At 29.2% G+C, this 14,467-nt stretch overlaps 1 protein-coding gene across 1 annotated transcript in view; it reads left to right on the top strand.

Moving 5' to 3' along the window:
* The first annotated feature begins 1,422 nt into the window (after positions 1-1,422).
* The window catches only part of LOC125824139 (aspartic protease inhibitor 10-like), a 112,346-nt gene continuing 99,301 nt past the window's right edge, over positions 1,423-14,467 (top strand). The window contains exon 1 of the mRNA XM_049503500.1: positions 1,423-2,151. Coding sequence (XP_049359457.1) covers positions 1,432-2,097 — 666 coding nt within the window. The 5' untranslated portion in view covers positions 1,423-1,431 and the 3' untranslated portion in view covers positions 2,098-2,151. The remainder of the gene's footprint in view (positions 2,152-14,467) is intronic.

Below are 14,467 nucleotides of genomic sequence, written 5' to 3'. Positions count from 1 at the left end.
TATATTGTACATTATTTAATTGCTTCCTATGCTAGTAAATTTATTCTTGAATATAAGGTTGAGAAGTAAAAAATGCAGAATTAGGCTACTGTGAAAGTATTAGAATTACAAATGTGAAATATTAGATTGAAATAGAAATCATATAATAAAAATGGGAAGTAAAAAATGCATAATTAGAATTACAAATGTGAAAGTATCAAAAAAAAAAATTCTTTTAAAAAATAAAATAAAAGAAAACATTAATTTAAAGGCAAAATATTTTGTAAGACTACTGTTAGGCTAAACAAACTAAACGTTGTTATCATTTTAATATTTAAATATAAAATAAAATTAATGATATAAATATATGGATAGTGGATATCAAAAATTGAGAAGAATTAATTATTTTTACTAAATTTGGAGAGATTTTTTTTCAAAACTTATTCACTTAACTATGGTTATGATACTAGTTAATGCAATATAATCTTGACCTTTAACAATTAAATAGTACACATGTCTCTCATCTAGATGTGTACTTGACGAAATGGAGGGAAAGGGTAATGGAGGGGAGCCAAATCCATCAAAATTATGAAAAGAAGAAGAAATTATGAAATGGGAAAAAGTTATTTTCATAGATTTTTTATTTGAGAGATCTTGGAGAGAATGATGTATTTTTGGGGAAGGATTGTTTTTTTAAAAAATATTTTAATTAATTTTCGGATATTTGCCATCCACAAATATGCTACCAATAAAGAAAGAAAGAAATACAGAACTCTCATGAGGTGGTTTCTTTAAGTAGATTTAGATTGCACTAGTTATTGGACAAGATATTTCTTTTTATAAAGAAAAAGTCAAAAAATATATGATTCAAAACGAGCCTTATAAATTGTTTGGTAAAGTTTGAGAGGTAAAATTATTTATCTTTAAGATAATTTTTTTGAAAGAAAAGGAGGTAAGTTGAAAGAAATCAAACTTGAAAGGGAGATTTATGTAATTATTGCTTTATTTTTTATCTTTTTTTTCTAGGTATAATGACTTGGTAGGTAAACTCTGTGACTTGACAGATTTTATTGATAAAAGAAAACATATTTTATCTGGGTCAATCTGAGGAATCGTTCGAATTTTGAGAGTCAAAATAATTTAACTTTGACAGTAAATTTGGACATGAATTTTAATTATACATATTTGACACCATATAAAAAGTACATTTACGTCACACTAATTAATAATTCAAAATTTTATGATAAAAAACTTATTTGTATTCTTGAATTGCGAGAAAGAAAATAAATAATTTTTGGTAAAGATTTACTCCATTATAATTGGTTGAGTAGCTACTCGGACCACTACATGTTTAAAACATGGCAAGGAATATGAGTGTGTGATCACTCTATAAATAGAAGGCTTCATTAGTATAGAGAAAACACAAGCAATAAAATCAGTAGCTTAAATAAGATGAAGTGTTTATTTTTGTTATGTTTGTGTTTGGTTCCCATTGTGGTGTTTTCATCAACTTTCACTTCCCAAAATCTCATTGACCTACCCAGTGAATCTCCTCTACCTAAGCCGGTACTTGACACAAATGGTAAAGAACTCAATCCTAATTCGAGTTATCGCATTATTCCCATTGGTAGGGGTGCCTTAGGTGGTGATGTATACCTAGGAAAGTCCCCAAATTCAGATGCCCCTTGTCCAGATGGTGTATTCCGTTACAATTCCGATGTTGGACCTAGCGGTACACCCGTTAGATTCATTCCTTTATCTGGAGCAAATATCTTTGAAGATCAACTACTCAACATACAATTCAATATTCCAACAGTGAGATTGTGTGTTAGTTATACAATTTGGAAAGTCGGAAATCTAAATGCATATTTTAGGACGATGTTGTTGGAGACGGGAGGAACCATAGGGCAAGCAGATAGCACCTATTTCAAGATTATTAAATCATCAATACGTGGTTACAACTTATTGTATTGCCCTATTACTCGCCCCCCTATTGTTTGTCCATTTTGTCGTGATGATGACTTCTGTGCAAAAGTGGGTGTAGTTATTCAAAAAGGAAAAAGGCGTTTGGCTCTTGTCAACGAAAATCCTCTTGATGTCAACTTCATGGAAGTCTAGCTAGACTATATGTTTTAGCTACTATGTTATGTTGTAAAATAAACACCTGCTAAGGTATATCTATATATTTTGGCATGGCTTTCTAAATAAATTATCTTCTTTATCTGGAGCGTTTGCTTATACACACAATATAGAAAAAATAGACTACTTAATAATGAAATAATATCACAAAAATATAAAATGTGTGAACAAAACTCTACCTGAAAATTCAAAAAAAAAAAGTTACATAATATGTTGGATACTGATCTTAGTGGTGGTGGTTGGGGTGGCGAGGTCTGAAGAGAAAGAAGGAGGGTTGGGATGGGGGTTTCAAAGAAGGAGAATGAGGTGGAGGGTTCGAAGGAGAAGAAAAAGATGATGCAACTGGTGGTTGAGGGCGGGAGGGGTGGTGGGGTGTGAGTAAGATGAAAGGGTGGTAGGGTATGAGGAAGATGAAGAAAATAAAAATTATTGACTAAAAAGAAAAAAAATTGGGTCACTTATTCTTTTTCTCTTAAATTTTTTATATTTATGCACTGTTTGGATGTATTTAAATTAACTTAAAAAGAGATTAGGAGGATAAAAAATTAAGTTAAAATGTTAAAAGTAAGTTTTTATGCAAAGTTCAAAAGAATTTTTATGAATTTTTCTATATTATATATTAAAAAGGGTATACTTTAAAAATATTTGACTCTTAGATAAATACTCTGACTTGAGTCTTTTTTTTTTGATACAAGATAGTAGTACATGTCTTTTGTTATAATTTATGTGGTACAATTTAAATTTTAAGAGTCAGACAGTTTAATTTTGATTGTATATTTAGGCATGAAATCTTTAAAAATAAATTTAAAAATAAATTATATATATTTGAACACTATATAAAAAGTACTATAAGTAACGATAATTGATAATTCAAGATATTTAAAATATACATGAAAAAAATTACGATCAAAGAAATACTCGTTTGAATTCTTGAAATTCAAAAAATATCACATAAAATTATAACGGAGAGAATAAATAATTTTAGTAAAGAATTTATTATAATTGAATAACCATTTAAGTAATTTACTCGGAATAACGACAAAGCTAAAGAACAATATTCATAGAGATGACAATGGAATGGGGCGAGCTTAGACATACGCGGGGCGGGGTGGGATATAGGGCGGGTTAAAACTAATTTTTTTAAGGCCAAAGCGGGTGCGAGGTGGGGTGGGTTTGAAAGAACCCAGACCATTTATCTTTTTGAATTCTCAGTTATGTGTCTTTCTTGAGTCCCAAAAAAGAGAAACTTACTGATTAATAAACATTTTTATTATTTGAGTCTTAATCTGTTAATTATTATGTCAAATGTGATTTGATTAGTCAAAAACGTAAAGTTGTTGAGGTAATAAACAGGATAAAAATGGGTGATATTATTATTAAGGATAACTAGTTAAAAGAATGTCATTAGATTCTTTTTTTTGTTTTTTTTTAGTTTATAAAGGACCACATACATTCTGTGATTTTATTCAAGGACAAAAAGATCAACATCCATACTTAAAAGAACAATTTCAGTTAAAAATTTGTGCAAATAAGTCACTAGGATAATTTAGTTGTAGCTGATTTTTTTTACAGTTAATAACATTATACGATGCTAATAACATAAGTATTGTATTTTAGTTAATTAACAAAATGAAGGGTAAAAGAATCGGGCGGGTCTATACAGGACGGGGCAAAGCGAATTGAAAATTTAAAATATTGCTAGTCAAGCCGAGGTGGGGGCGGATTAAATTTTTTTACAGATTAAACTCAATCTGCTCCGACTTCGTTCTACTTCATCCCATTGCTATTCCTAAACATTAACATTTAAAACATGGCAAATAATATGAGAGTGATCACTCTAGTGGGTACAGCTATTTGCCAATTTGGAAAGAGGCGTTTGGCTCCCGTGAACGAGTACGACGACTCACTTAATTTCAACTTTGAGAAGTTCACAACTAATTAACCATTAATGCCTGCTACTCTATATGTTTTAGGGTACATAATAAGGGACTGGGAACCTAAATAAGCCACAAAAACATAAAAGTGACCAAAATAAGCCACCACTTTAGGAAGTAACTAAAATAGGCTTAGTGGAAGAAAAAATTCTACTTTATCTAATATTCTAAACGTTTTTCGTTAGTCTCATAACGTGTATATTTTAATATATAACGGAATTATTTTCTACACTTTATAAAATGAAACTATTTCTTACACTTTATAAAGTGGAACTTTTTCTTACACTTTATAAAGTGGAACTTTTTATTACACTTTTTATAAAGTGGATGGACATTGACCGATAAAGGAGAACGTTGTTGACTAGTCTTAGGTTCCTTCCTAACATAGATTTCAAGTATTGTTAACTTGATTTGATCTATGTAGTCATCTGGAACCCTCAAAAAGTCGGTCAACGATTCGTCATTATAGATAATCCACTCTCCAAAATTTACTTGTCCTTGTGATAAAAATGAAGTAGGGTATTTTACGACTATAATCAAATTATAAACAATACTGTTTATACTCATTCTTTTATAAATTGATGAAAGAAATTTATGATATCGGACATTAATTGAATATTTAGCATTGTGTTTGGGAGGACAATTATAATAAACGGTATTTCCATCATGTATAATTTCGCCATCCCAATAAATCAAAACTCTAACTTTTGGTTTAGAAGACAATTTTATTTTTGAGATTGAAATGAACAAATATAGAAAGTATGTTGTAGGTGCTACCAGTTAATGTTTGAACGTCCTCCTTAAATAGAGATTGGAGGATTTTTCAGAATAAAAAAATAAAAATACATAGTGTAATAATTTTTTCCGTTTTTATGATATGTCAAATCAATATAATTGTATGACAAACACTGCAAAAGAAATAAAAATGTGAAAATATTCCTCTTTGTAAAGTGGAATTTTCTCTTCCACTTTGTAAAGTGTAAGATTTTCTTCCACTTTATAAAGTGTAAGAAAAAGTTCCACTTTATAAAGTGTAAGAAATAGTTCCATTTTATAAAGTGTAGAAAATAATTCCGTTATATATTAAAATATACAGGTTATGAGACTAACGGAAAACGTTTAGAATATTAGATAAAGTGAAATTTTTCCTTCCACTAAGCCTATTTTAGTTACTTCCTAAAGTAGTGACTTATTTTGGTCACTTTTATGTTTTTGTGGCTTATTTAGGTTCCCAGTCCCATAATAAGATTGTTAAAAATAAATTTTTATGTAGGAAAAATAAACTCCAACAAATAGACGAGAGGGAGTTGCTCGGATGGTAAGCATCCCTCACTTCCAACCGGAAGGTTGCGAGTTCGAGTCACCAAGGGAGCAAAAGGGGTGGGAGCTCCTAGGGAGGGTAAAAAAAAAAAAAACTCCAACAAATAAAATAGGGAAAATTGTATATAATAGCAAATTATTAATTCAAATTAAATGTTATAACCACAGTTTGATTTAATTGTAACCTGTAACAAACTGTTGTCATTCGCCTCTCTACCTGAAATTCTCGCTTGTCAGTCTCTCCCTCGCCTCTCTCAGTTTATACTAACTGAAATGCATAAATTGTGTTTCTGTTTGTATACAACGAGGGAAAATTGTATATACATATGCAAATACATATATCTTCGTCCTATACATTCATAATTATATAATACAAATCTTCTCCGGCCCAGTTCTCTTTTGCCTTTCTCTCTTTCTTGCTTTATACAAACACAGATTATACAAAATACAATGTATAATTTGTGTTTGTATAAAGCGAGAGAGAGAGATTTGATATACAAACGTTTTATTTCGATTCAATTGTATACAAATTCAAATTTTATGCAGATATACAAACACATAAAATTGAATTGAAGGGCTGCGAGCGATTTTTACAAACAAGAGGCTGCCAACGACTTATACAAATGAGAGGCTGCCAGTAATTTTATACAAATCTGATGCCCCCAACCATTTATACAATTTGATGCTCCATATAACAAACATAAAAGTTTGTTATGGAGAACAACTATGCAAACTATAGTTATAACATAAAAATATGATTTTTATGTTTGCTAAATGTGAAAGTTGCTCAATAAAATATGAATATTTTATGGAAAAATTACTGAAATACACGTCTTATGTTTCTCTTATTTCCAATATCCCCTTCTATTTCTAAAAACCTCTAAAATCCCTTATTTCTTTAATGTATCTGAGCTACATATTAATGTATCCGAGCCAATATTTAATGTATCCGAGCTACATTTTGTTATGCCGTAATTTTACTATCTTCAGCAAAATCACTTTTTGAAATGTTCTAATTATAAAACAATTTGAGAAAAATACTTACAAAAGAGTCTACACTTAATTTTTTAAAGAAATTAAGAAAACTTAATTTAAAAAGGCTTTAACAGATAAACCTTTAAAAATTTAAACAAAATTGATAAGAAGTTCTAATTTCTACTCTAAGAAGGTAGTAGCACTTAAAGTAACCGCTAACATGCGGTTATCCTACGACTTGACTAAAATAATTTTTTGACTAAGTCTTTGGGAAAGTGATTTAACATCAAAAATAAAAATTTACAATATTTGATTAACTTTGAGAAAATAATTAAATAAAGAACATTTTTTATTCTTCAAGCTAAAAGAACTTTAATTGAAACATTTCAATTGAATTACAAGTTATTAGAATTTTAACAAATTTACACTAATTAAACTTATTTGAATTGTTTTAAAAATAATAATTTGAACCATTTTGATAAATTAAAGCATGAAACTATTTTAAATCAATTGATAAATAAATAAAAAAAACGTTGACGAACTTTTTGCGAAAATGACTAAATAAAAAAAAGAAAGAGAACATTTTTGAAGTTCATTTGAGAAACTTTAACTTAAAACTGTTTTAAAATGAGTATAATATGATTAATGAAGAGGCATTAAAACATATCTTTTAAGAACAAAAGATTTAACTTAATTAAAATGTATAATTTGACCAACATATTTGATTAATAATAAAAAAAAAATATTAAAATTTAACCAACACAAAGAAAATAACTTATCTTTTGGGGAATCTAATTAGGTTAATTAATAATTCTAAAGTTAGAGTTGAATAAAAACACCATAATAAATAATCACAATTAAATAAATAAAGAGTAAAGGAGAAATTAAATTTGGGCCATTCTTGGGCCTGCTGCAATTGTGTTTGGGCTTGGGCCCTATTTTTCCACTTGAAAACCTGTATATATACAAGGCGTATATTACTGTATATGGACCATATGTCGGCCCTTTTCGCTGTATATCAGACTTTATTTCATCCCTATACAGCCTAAATGACTTTCCGAGGACCTGTATTTTGCACCAGACCTGCGCTTTGCTGTTTTAGAACGGTATATTACTGTATAACGAGTGTATACAGCAAGTATACAGCTCCCCTTTTGGGGCTTTTGAGATCTGCAATTTTAGTTTCCAACCCTGTTTGCTACTTTCAATCTGTCCATCATCTTCTCTACTTGACTCGAGAGGAAGAAAAATGAATTTAGGCCTTTATGGCCTATTTCGAAATGCAATGGAGGAGGGAAAAGAGTCCACAATGGACTCAGTGGGAATTCACATACAACAACAGAAAAGAGGAAATATATTAGTGTAGGTTCAAATGACGTGAGAAAGAGAACATATTTAAAATTCCAATATGATCAACATGCACCAAAATAAATTGTGCTAAGCAGGGGATCTAGATGACTTTGGTGGAATAAACCCAAACCAAGGGAGAATTAACTCCACCATACAACACATGCTCATCTAAAATGCACCTTCCAAACAACAAAAAATATGCTAAAATTTAATTCATGAACCATGTGCTTTAGACTCGGATTAAGCCAAAAATGATCAACAAAGGGGAAATACACTCTATCAACAATACATAACAGAAAGCAAATATGCCAGGACGTGCACCCCAAAGTTGGGATCGATGTCATCGAATTCAAATCATAGCATATGATAGAATAAAAAGGCTAAATCTTAAGAAATAAGTCATGGCAAACAAGCAATTATTGAACTTCAAGAGAAAATAAATTGACATAAATAAAAGTTTTTTTTAATTTTTTTCAATGCACAGCAAACTGCAAATGATTGAATATTATGCTTTTTACAATAAAAGGGGATTAGCAACATGCCTCCTATAGTAAAACGAATATGTTTCATGGAATGAATAAGTTAGCAAATAATGCTAACAACTTGGGAAGAGACAAGAACTAGAAAGTAAACCAAAAGTTAGAAGGAAACAACACTCCCACATTTATACAAACTCCACTATAAATGGCGAACAACTCTTGGTATTTTTTTTTTATTTTTTTTTTTGATAAAATAAAGGCCAAGTAATTCAAACATATCATATTAGATAGCGAGATAACAAAAAACTCCATGAGGTAAAAAAAAAGAAAAGAAAAGACAGCCCAAAATCATTAAGTCGTGACTCACTTAGGTTCAAATATTGAAATTTCAATCTTAGCATGATTCATGGTGAAAATGGTGGAGATATGCAAACAAAAAACAAAAAGCCTAGTTAGAATAGCAGAAAAATGGAGCAGTAAACAGACACAAAATGAACACTCTAGTAGCCTGAAATAATCAATTTATCGACTCAATCTTAACTTGGTCAAACTAAGCCAAACTCGAAATAAATTAACTCAACATGAAAAGTGACGAAGACTACGCAACTAATACCATTACGAATGAGATTTGAGGGCAACAAACAACTAATATAAGGACTATGCTACTTAGTTGAACATAGATAGAGCAAACACCATAAGAAAAGGCAGTAAACTACTCAGCTAACACTATTTATACTAGCTAAAATAAATGAAAATAAACCAACACATCAAACTGCAAAAACTAGCATTCTGGACTCGAAAAATTCACAACTGGGCTAACTCATGGCCAACCAGATGAAATCACTCAATGAAATGAGAAGAAACTAACATGAAGTAAATAATCCCAGCTTCAAAAGGGGTCATCAAATTTCATACAACAAAAAAACGAAATCGAAATGAATAAACTAAGCGAGTGATCAGACCATCTACATTACTGATTTACAGCTAACATTCAATCATAATGCGCCCCAAATCATAACATTTGAACACTTAATCAAGAATCAAGTAATCAACACATTAAGGATAAAGAGACATTTGGCTGAAATTAGATGTTACCTTTTGAGTGGCAGAGAACTGGGAACGATGAGCTTTGAATAACGATGAGCTTCCACCACCACACGACACTTTGAGAAATCCATCATACCACGAACAAGGCCAAAAAAATAATAATTAAGAAATTGTATTTTAGGTGTATCTTTTATGTTACTTCCTATAGCTTTGAAAAACTCTTTCTTGGTAGATTCTTACCCTCAAAATCCAACTTAAAAACTTCTCCCTAATCACTGAGGGTAGAGGGTTATTTATAGGGGAAGATGGGGTGATTTAGGAGGGAAATCCTTTGAAAAATTCAAATAAAATTTGATTTTTTTCTGCTTTTTTCGAAGCAACATTGAAGGGGGATGGGAAAAACAATGACTTCCGCGAAAGGGGGGAAAAGGGGATGTGAGGGTTTAACGTTGAGGCTGCTAGGGTATGGGTTCTGCAGGGTAGAAAATGCAATTTCCGAGTTGATTTAGTGTGAAGAAGAAGAACGTGTATACAGGTCGATCGGCTACTGTTTGCTGGGTTTCACAAGCAAAGAAGAGGAAGGAAACGTGCAGGAGTGGGGTCGTTTGGTATTGTTGTTGTCGTGAGAATTGGGGGGCTGGGTCTTTTGGAATTAAGAAATGGGCTGATGTATTGGATGAAGAGTTGGGCTGGGAATTATGATGTGGGCCACTGGAAATTGGAAGTAAGGCTCAAACTTGGTCTTTTGATGGGTTTAAGATGTTGGCAAAAATGGTAATTAAACAAATGACCAAATCAATTTAAATTGTAGCCAAATGGAATTTAGTTAAATTTGGCCAACTCTTAATCAAGACGAATTTAAACAAAATTAATTAACGAGCTTCTTAAACTTAACGAAATAAAACAATTAATTTACTTGTAAACAAATTTACTAAAAAATATAAACGTAACTTAAACTAATCAAACAAATACTTAACTAAAGCAAAAAGCTTTTTGAGATGATTTTCGAATATTCTTAAAATATATTAATTATATACATAATTATAAAACACATATATTATTTAATAATTATAAAAATGATACAACTATTTAAAATAACTTGCAAACTATATTTATTTATTTTTTTAAATTTTATAAAACTAATTATTTTAAATCATTTGAAATTGAAGAAGCTCGATGATTAATCTATAATGTGGAGGTCAAAAATTGGGTGTCAACACATATTATGTATCCGGTTTATTTTATAATGTATCCGAGCTAGTTTTTAATGTATTCGAGTTAGTTTTTAATGTATCTGAGCTACATATTATGTATCCGGTTTATATTATAATGTATTCGAGATACTCTTTAATGTATCCGAGCTACACATTATGTATCCAGTTTGTGTTACTTTTTAAGGGATTAATGTTTACAAACTAAAGAGTAATAGATTGTAGTTTCATATTAAAACTATGTGATTCCGAAAAAATTACTTAAATACACAATACTTCTTTACCTATTCTCAATATTTCCCTACTCTTTTATTAAAATACAAAAATCCCTTATTTTCCCCCAATTCAGCTTAACCGGATACTTTATTAGTTTAAGTATCCACCCGTTATTAATTAAAGTATCCGCGCTGCTATATTATGCATCCGCCCGTTAATTAAGTATCCGTGCTGCTAACAACTTAATAATTTAAGTATCCGCCCGTTATTAATTAAAGTATCCGCGCTGCTATATTATGCATCCGCCCGTTAATTAAGTATCCGTGCTGCTAACAACTTAATAATTTAAGTATCCGCCCGTTATTAATTAAAGTATCCGTGCTGCTATATTAAGTATCCACACTGCTATATTATGTATCCGAAAAACACTAAAAAAAGGGATTTTTGGTAATTAATGAAAGAATAGGGAAAGAAAGTAATTTCTTTCTTATACTATGTCATTTGCCTAATTTTACTAAAATTTATCTTATTAACTTTTATGTGATCATAACTTTAGTAAGTTTTATTTCCTGTCTTTATCCTATCATTAATAATGCAAATCTTGTTTTGTGACTATTCTCTTTATCGGTAGCAAACAAAAATCATGTTTTATATACTTCTCCTACGGGCTACGTGGAACGATAAAGTGAATTACACATAAGGGGTTACTCCCTCTAACTCAATATAAACGAATTATTGACATTATTTTATATTGAAAAATTACAAGTCTTGAATATTTTCTAAGGATGTCACATCCTAACAATTCGTTTGTATTGTTTTAGAGGGAGTACCAAATTAGCGTTTGGCAAATAAGTGGGACTCTATGGATAAATATTGATAGTCATTAAATATTTGTTTAGAAAGATGTGTCATTTTTTTTCGTAGACTAATTAAAAAAAATGAATCATATAAATTGAAACAAATTTTAATAATTGGGGAGTATCAATCTATGTATATTTTTTATCACTAATATGAATTTTTTTTACAACTTTTAATATTTTATGTATATCTTTTGAATATATTTGTTTTAAAATATAATTCAATACTTTCCAAAAAAAAAAAAACAGAAAGAAATCCCTACAACAATATTTTTGGATGTTTCTATCTTGCCATCCACAAATACGCTACCAATAAGAAAAGAAACAAGGGAAAAGAGTCTGATATACCCCTCAACTTTGTCATTTGGAGCTGATATGCCTCTCGTTATGAAAGTGGCTCATATATATCCTTACCGTTATACAAACGGCTCACATATACCCCTACCGTTACAAAATGAGCTCACATATACCCTTCATTTAACGGAAGTGAAAAAATTTAAAATTTATATTTTTGACTTTTAATTTTTTAAAAAAATCATTTAGAGGTATATAGGACTTCTAGCAAAGTTCAAGGTATATTTCAATTTTTTTCATACATAAATTATTTTTTAAATTCTTTGATTTTCATTATTTGAGTTTCTTATTCTTATTTTATTTTTTTCTTTCATTCCCTAGTGTAAAGAAACAAATTTAAAACTATTTTTTTTTGGCTATATTATAATATAAAACAATTTTTTTGTCTATATTGTAATTTAATTTTTGTATCTGAAGAAAAAAAATTGGTCATCTATAATAAGTTTTACAAGAATATTAGTGAAACATAAATAAATTTGACCATCAAACTAATAAATCTAAATTAGTCATTGAAACAAAAAAAAAAAGTCAAAAAAAAAAATGTATGAGGAGGATTAAATATACCCATATGGGATTATAGTCTTTATTTTTTTAAAAAAATAAAAAATTAAACTAAAGTTAATTTTTTTCATTTCCGTTAGAGGGAAAGGGTATATGTGAGCCATTTGTATATAAGTAGGGGTATATATGAGCCACTTTCATAACGAGGGGTATATTCGCTCTAAATGACAAAGTTGAGGAGTATATCAGACCCTTTTCCCAAGAAAGAAATATAGATCTCTTAATTAGTTTAACCATGATTCTTTCTTTAAGTAGATTTTGACCCTTAGATTTGATAATGTACATGTGTAATAAGATTAAAACTATACGGGATAAACTGGACACGAAGATTACTCACTCTCCCTTTCAATTTAGATTACACTAGTGACAAAGACATGATTTTTTCTAAGAAAAAAATTATATATGATTCAAAACGAGCCTTATAAATTGTTTAGTAAATTTCGAGAGGTAATTTTATATTTCTCAAACTATGGTAATGTAAACCTCTTGTAATTGATGTATTATTTGATAGCTATAAACCACAAGACATCAACTTTGACAAAAACGATATTTGATGTCTTAATCTCTTTTGTTTGTCCATCTTGCTCTCTTAACCAGTGTCGGTAGTTATGCAAGATGGAAGGAGGATCAAGTTCTACCTTTATAATCTGTTACTTTTAATACTATAACTTTATTTTATTCCATCATTTAATAATGGAATATATATGTTATTAGAAAAAATAAAAATGAGAATGGTAGCAGAAAAGGGAAGAGTCTTTATTGATCAAGAAAATATCCGCATTCTAGCGGGGATAATCGTATTAAGCATATCTAAGAGATTCATCCCTAAGATATATATAATATTAGTGTGAGGTAATGTCCACGTTCATCACCATAAAGTTCATAAGTTATGATTCCATAATTTGAATGATGAATTTAGGACTTTCACGAGTTATGATTCCATAATTTGTGTAGCGAATTTAGGACTTTCATTAAGAGGTTTGAAAATTTAGATATTTAAAAACTATACCAAAAGTGACAAACCATTTTTTTTTCACTTTTTCGAAAGTTAATTTGACTAATTTGTAAAGTTAAATTAGATTACAATATTGGTTCCACCACCTCCCTTATAATTCTTTTTAACCCCCTTACCAAATATATGTAATAAATTATATTTTTAAAAATAAAATATTATTCTTTGTATCAAATACTCCCATAATAGTAAAATATTTCGTAAAAGAATTTGAGAGGTCCTATTTTTTTTCGAAGGAACATATCATATGTAGAGGTGTACCTGACCGGGTTGGTTTGGGTTTTTCAATTATCAAACCAAATTATTTGTGTAAAATTTTTAAATTTTAAACCAAATCAAACTACTAAAATTAAGATTTTTTCGGGTTTTTCACCCTCGGGTTGGTTCGGGTTTTTCAAATACCAACCAAACCATTGTGTCGAATTTTTTAATTTATAAATCAAACCAAACTAATAAACCTCGGATTTTTTTCAGATTTTTGGATTTTTTCGGTAAAGTTTGCATACAAACATATAATTAACTTGTGCTCCAAATATTTCTTTAGTCCAACTAAAATACAATTATCTAACGTGTTTCTTAAAAAAATAACACAAAATATGAGATTAGTACTGATGACACAAAAATATTCAATAAAAATAATAATGAAATCATCATATAAAATAAATATTGCAAAGTCATAATGAAAATGATCATAATTTAAAAGTACTAAATCATGCTAAAATAAGTTTAATAAGTATTAGTTACATTACTAAATATTTAAGGAAAATTAAAATTAGATTATGTATTTTAATTGTCTAAACCAATGTAAAACTAAAGAACAAATATTCAATATTATTGTCATTCTTAGTGTTGAATTGATTTTCTTTTTGCATTAGTATTAATTTGATTTTGATTTAAGTTTTATTATAATTATCAACATCTATAAACTATAATCTTTATTGGACCATTCCGAATTCTAAGTTTTAAACTTGAAATAATATATTAAAAGATAAAAATTATGAAATAGTATAAGAAATATTTTAAAATTATATCA

The sequence above is a fragment of the Solanum verrucosum genome, unplaced genomic scaffold (assembly GCF_900185275.1).
Source record: "Solanum verrucosum unplaced genomic scaffold, falcon-dt-bn FXZP01000088.1, whole genome shotgun sequence".
NCBI lineage: Eukaryota > Viridiplantae > Streptophyta > Magnoliopsida > Solanales > Solanaceae > Solanum > Solanum verrucosum.
Note: the sequence above shows the minus strand (reverse complement) of the source record. Positions and strands in the feature narration are given on the sequence as shown.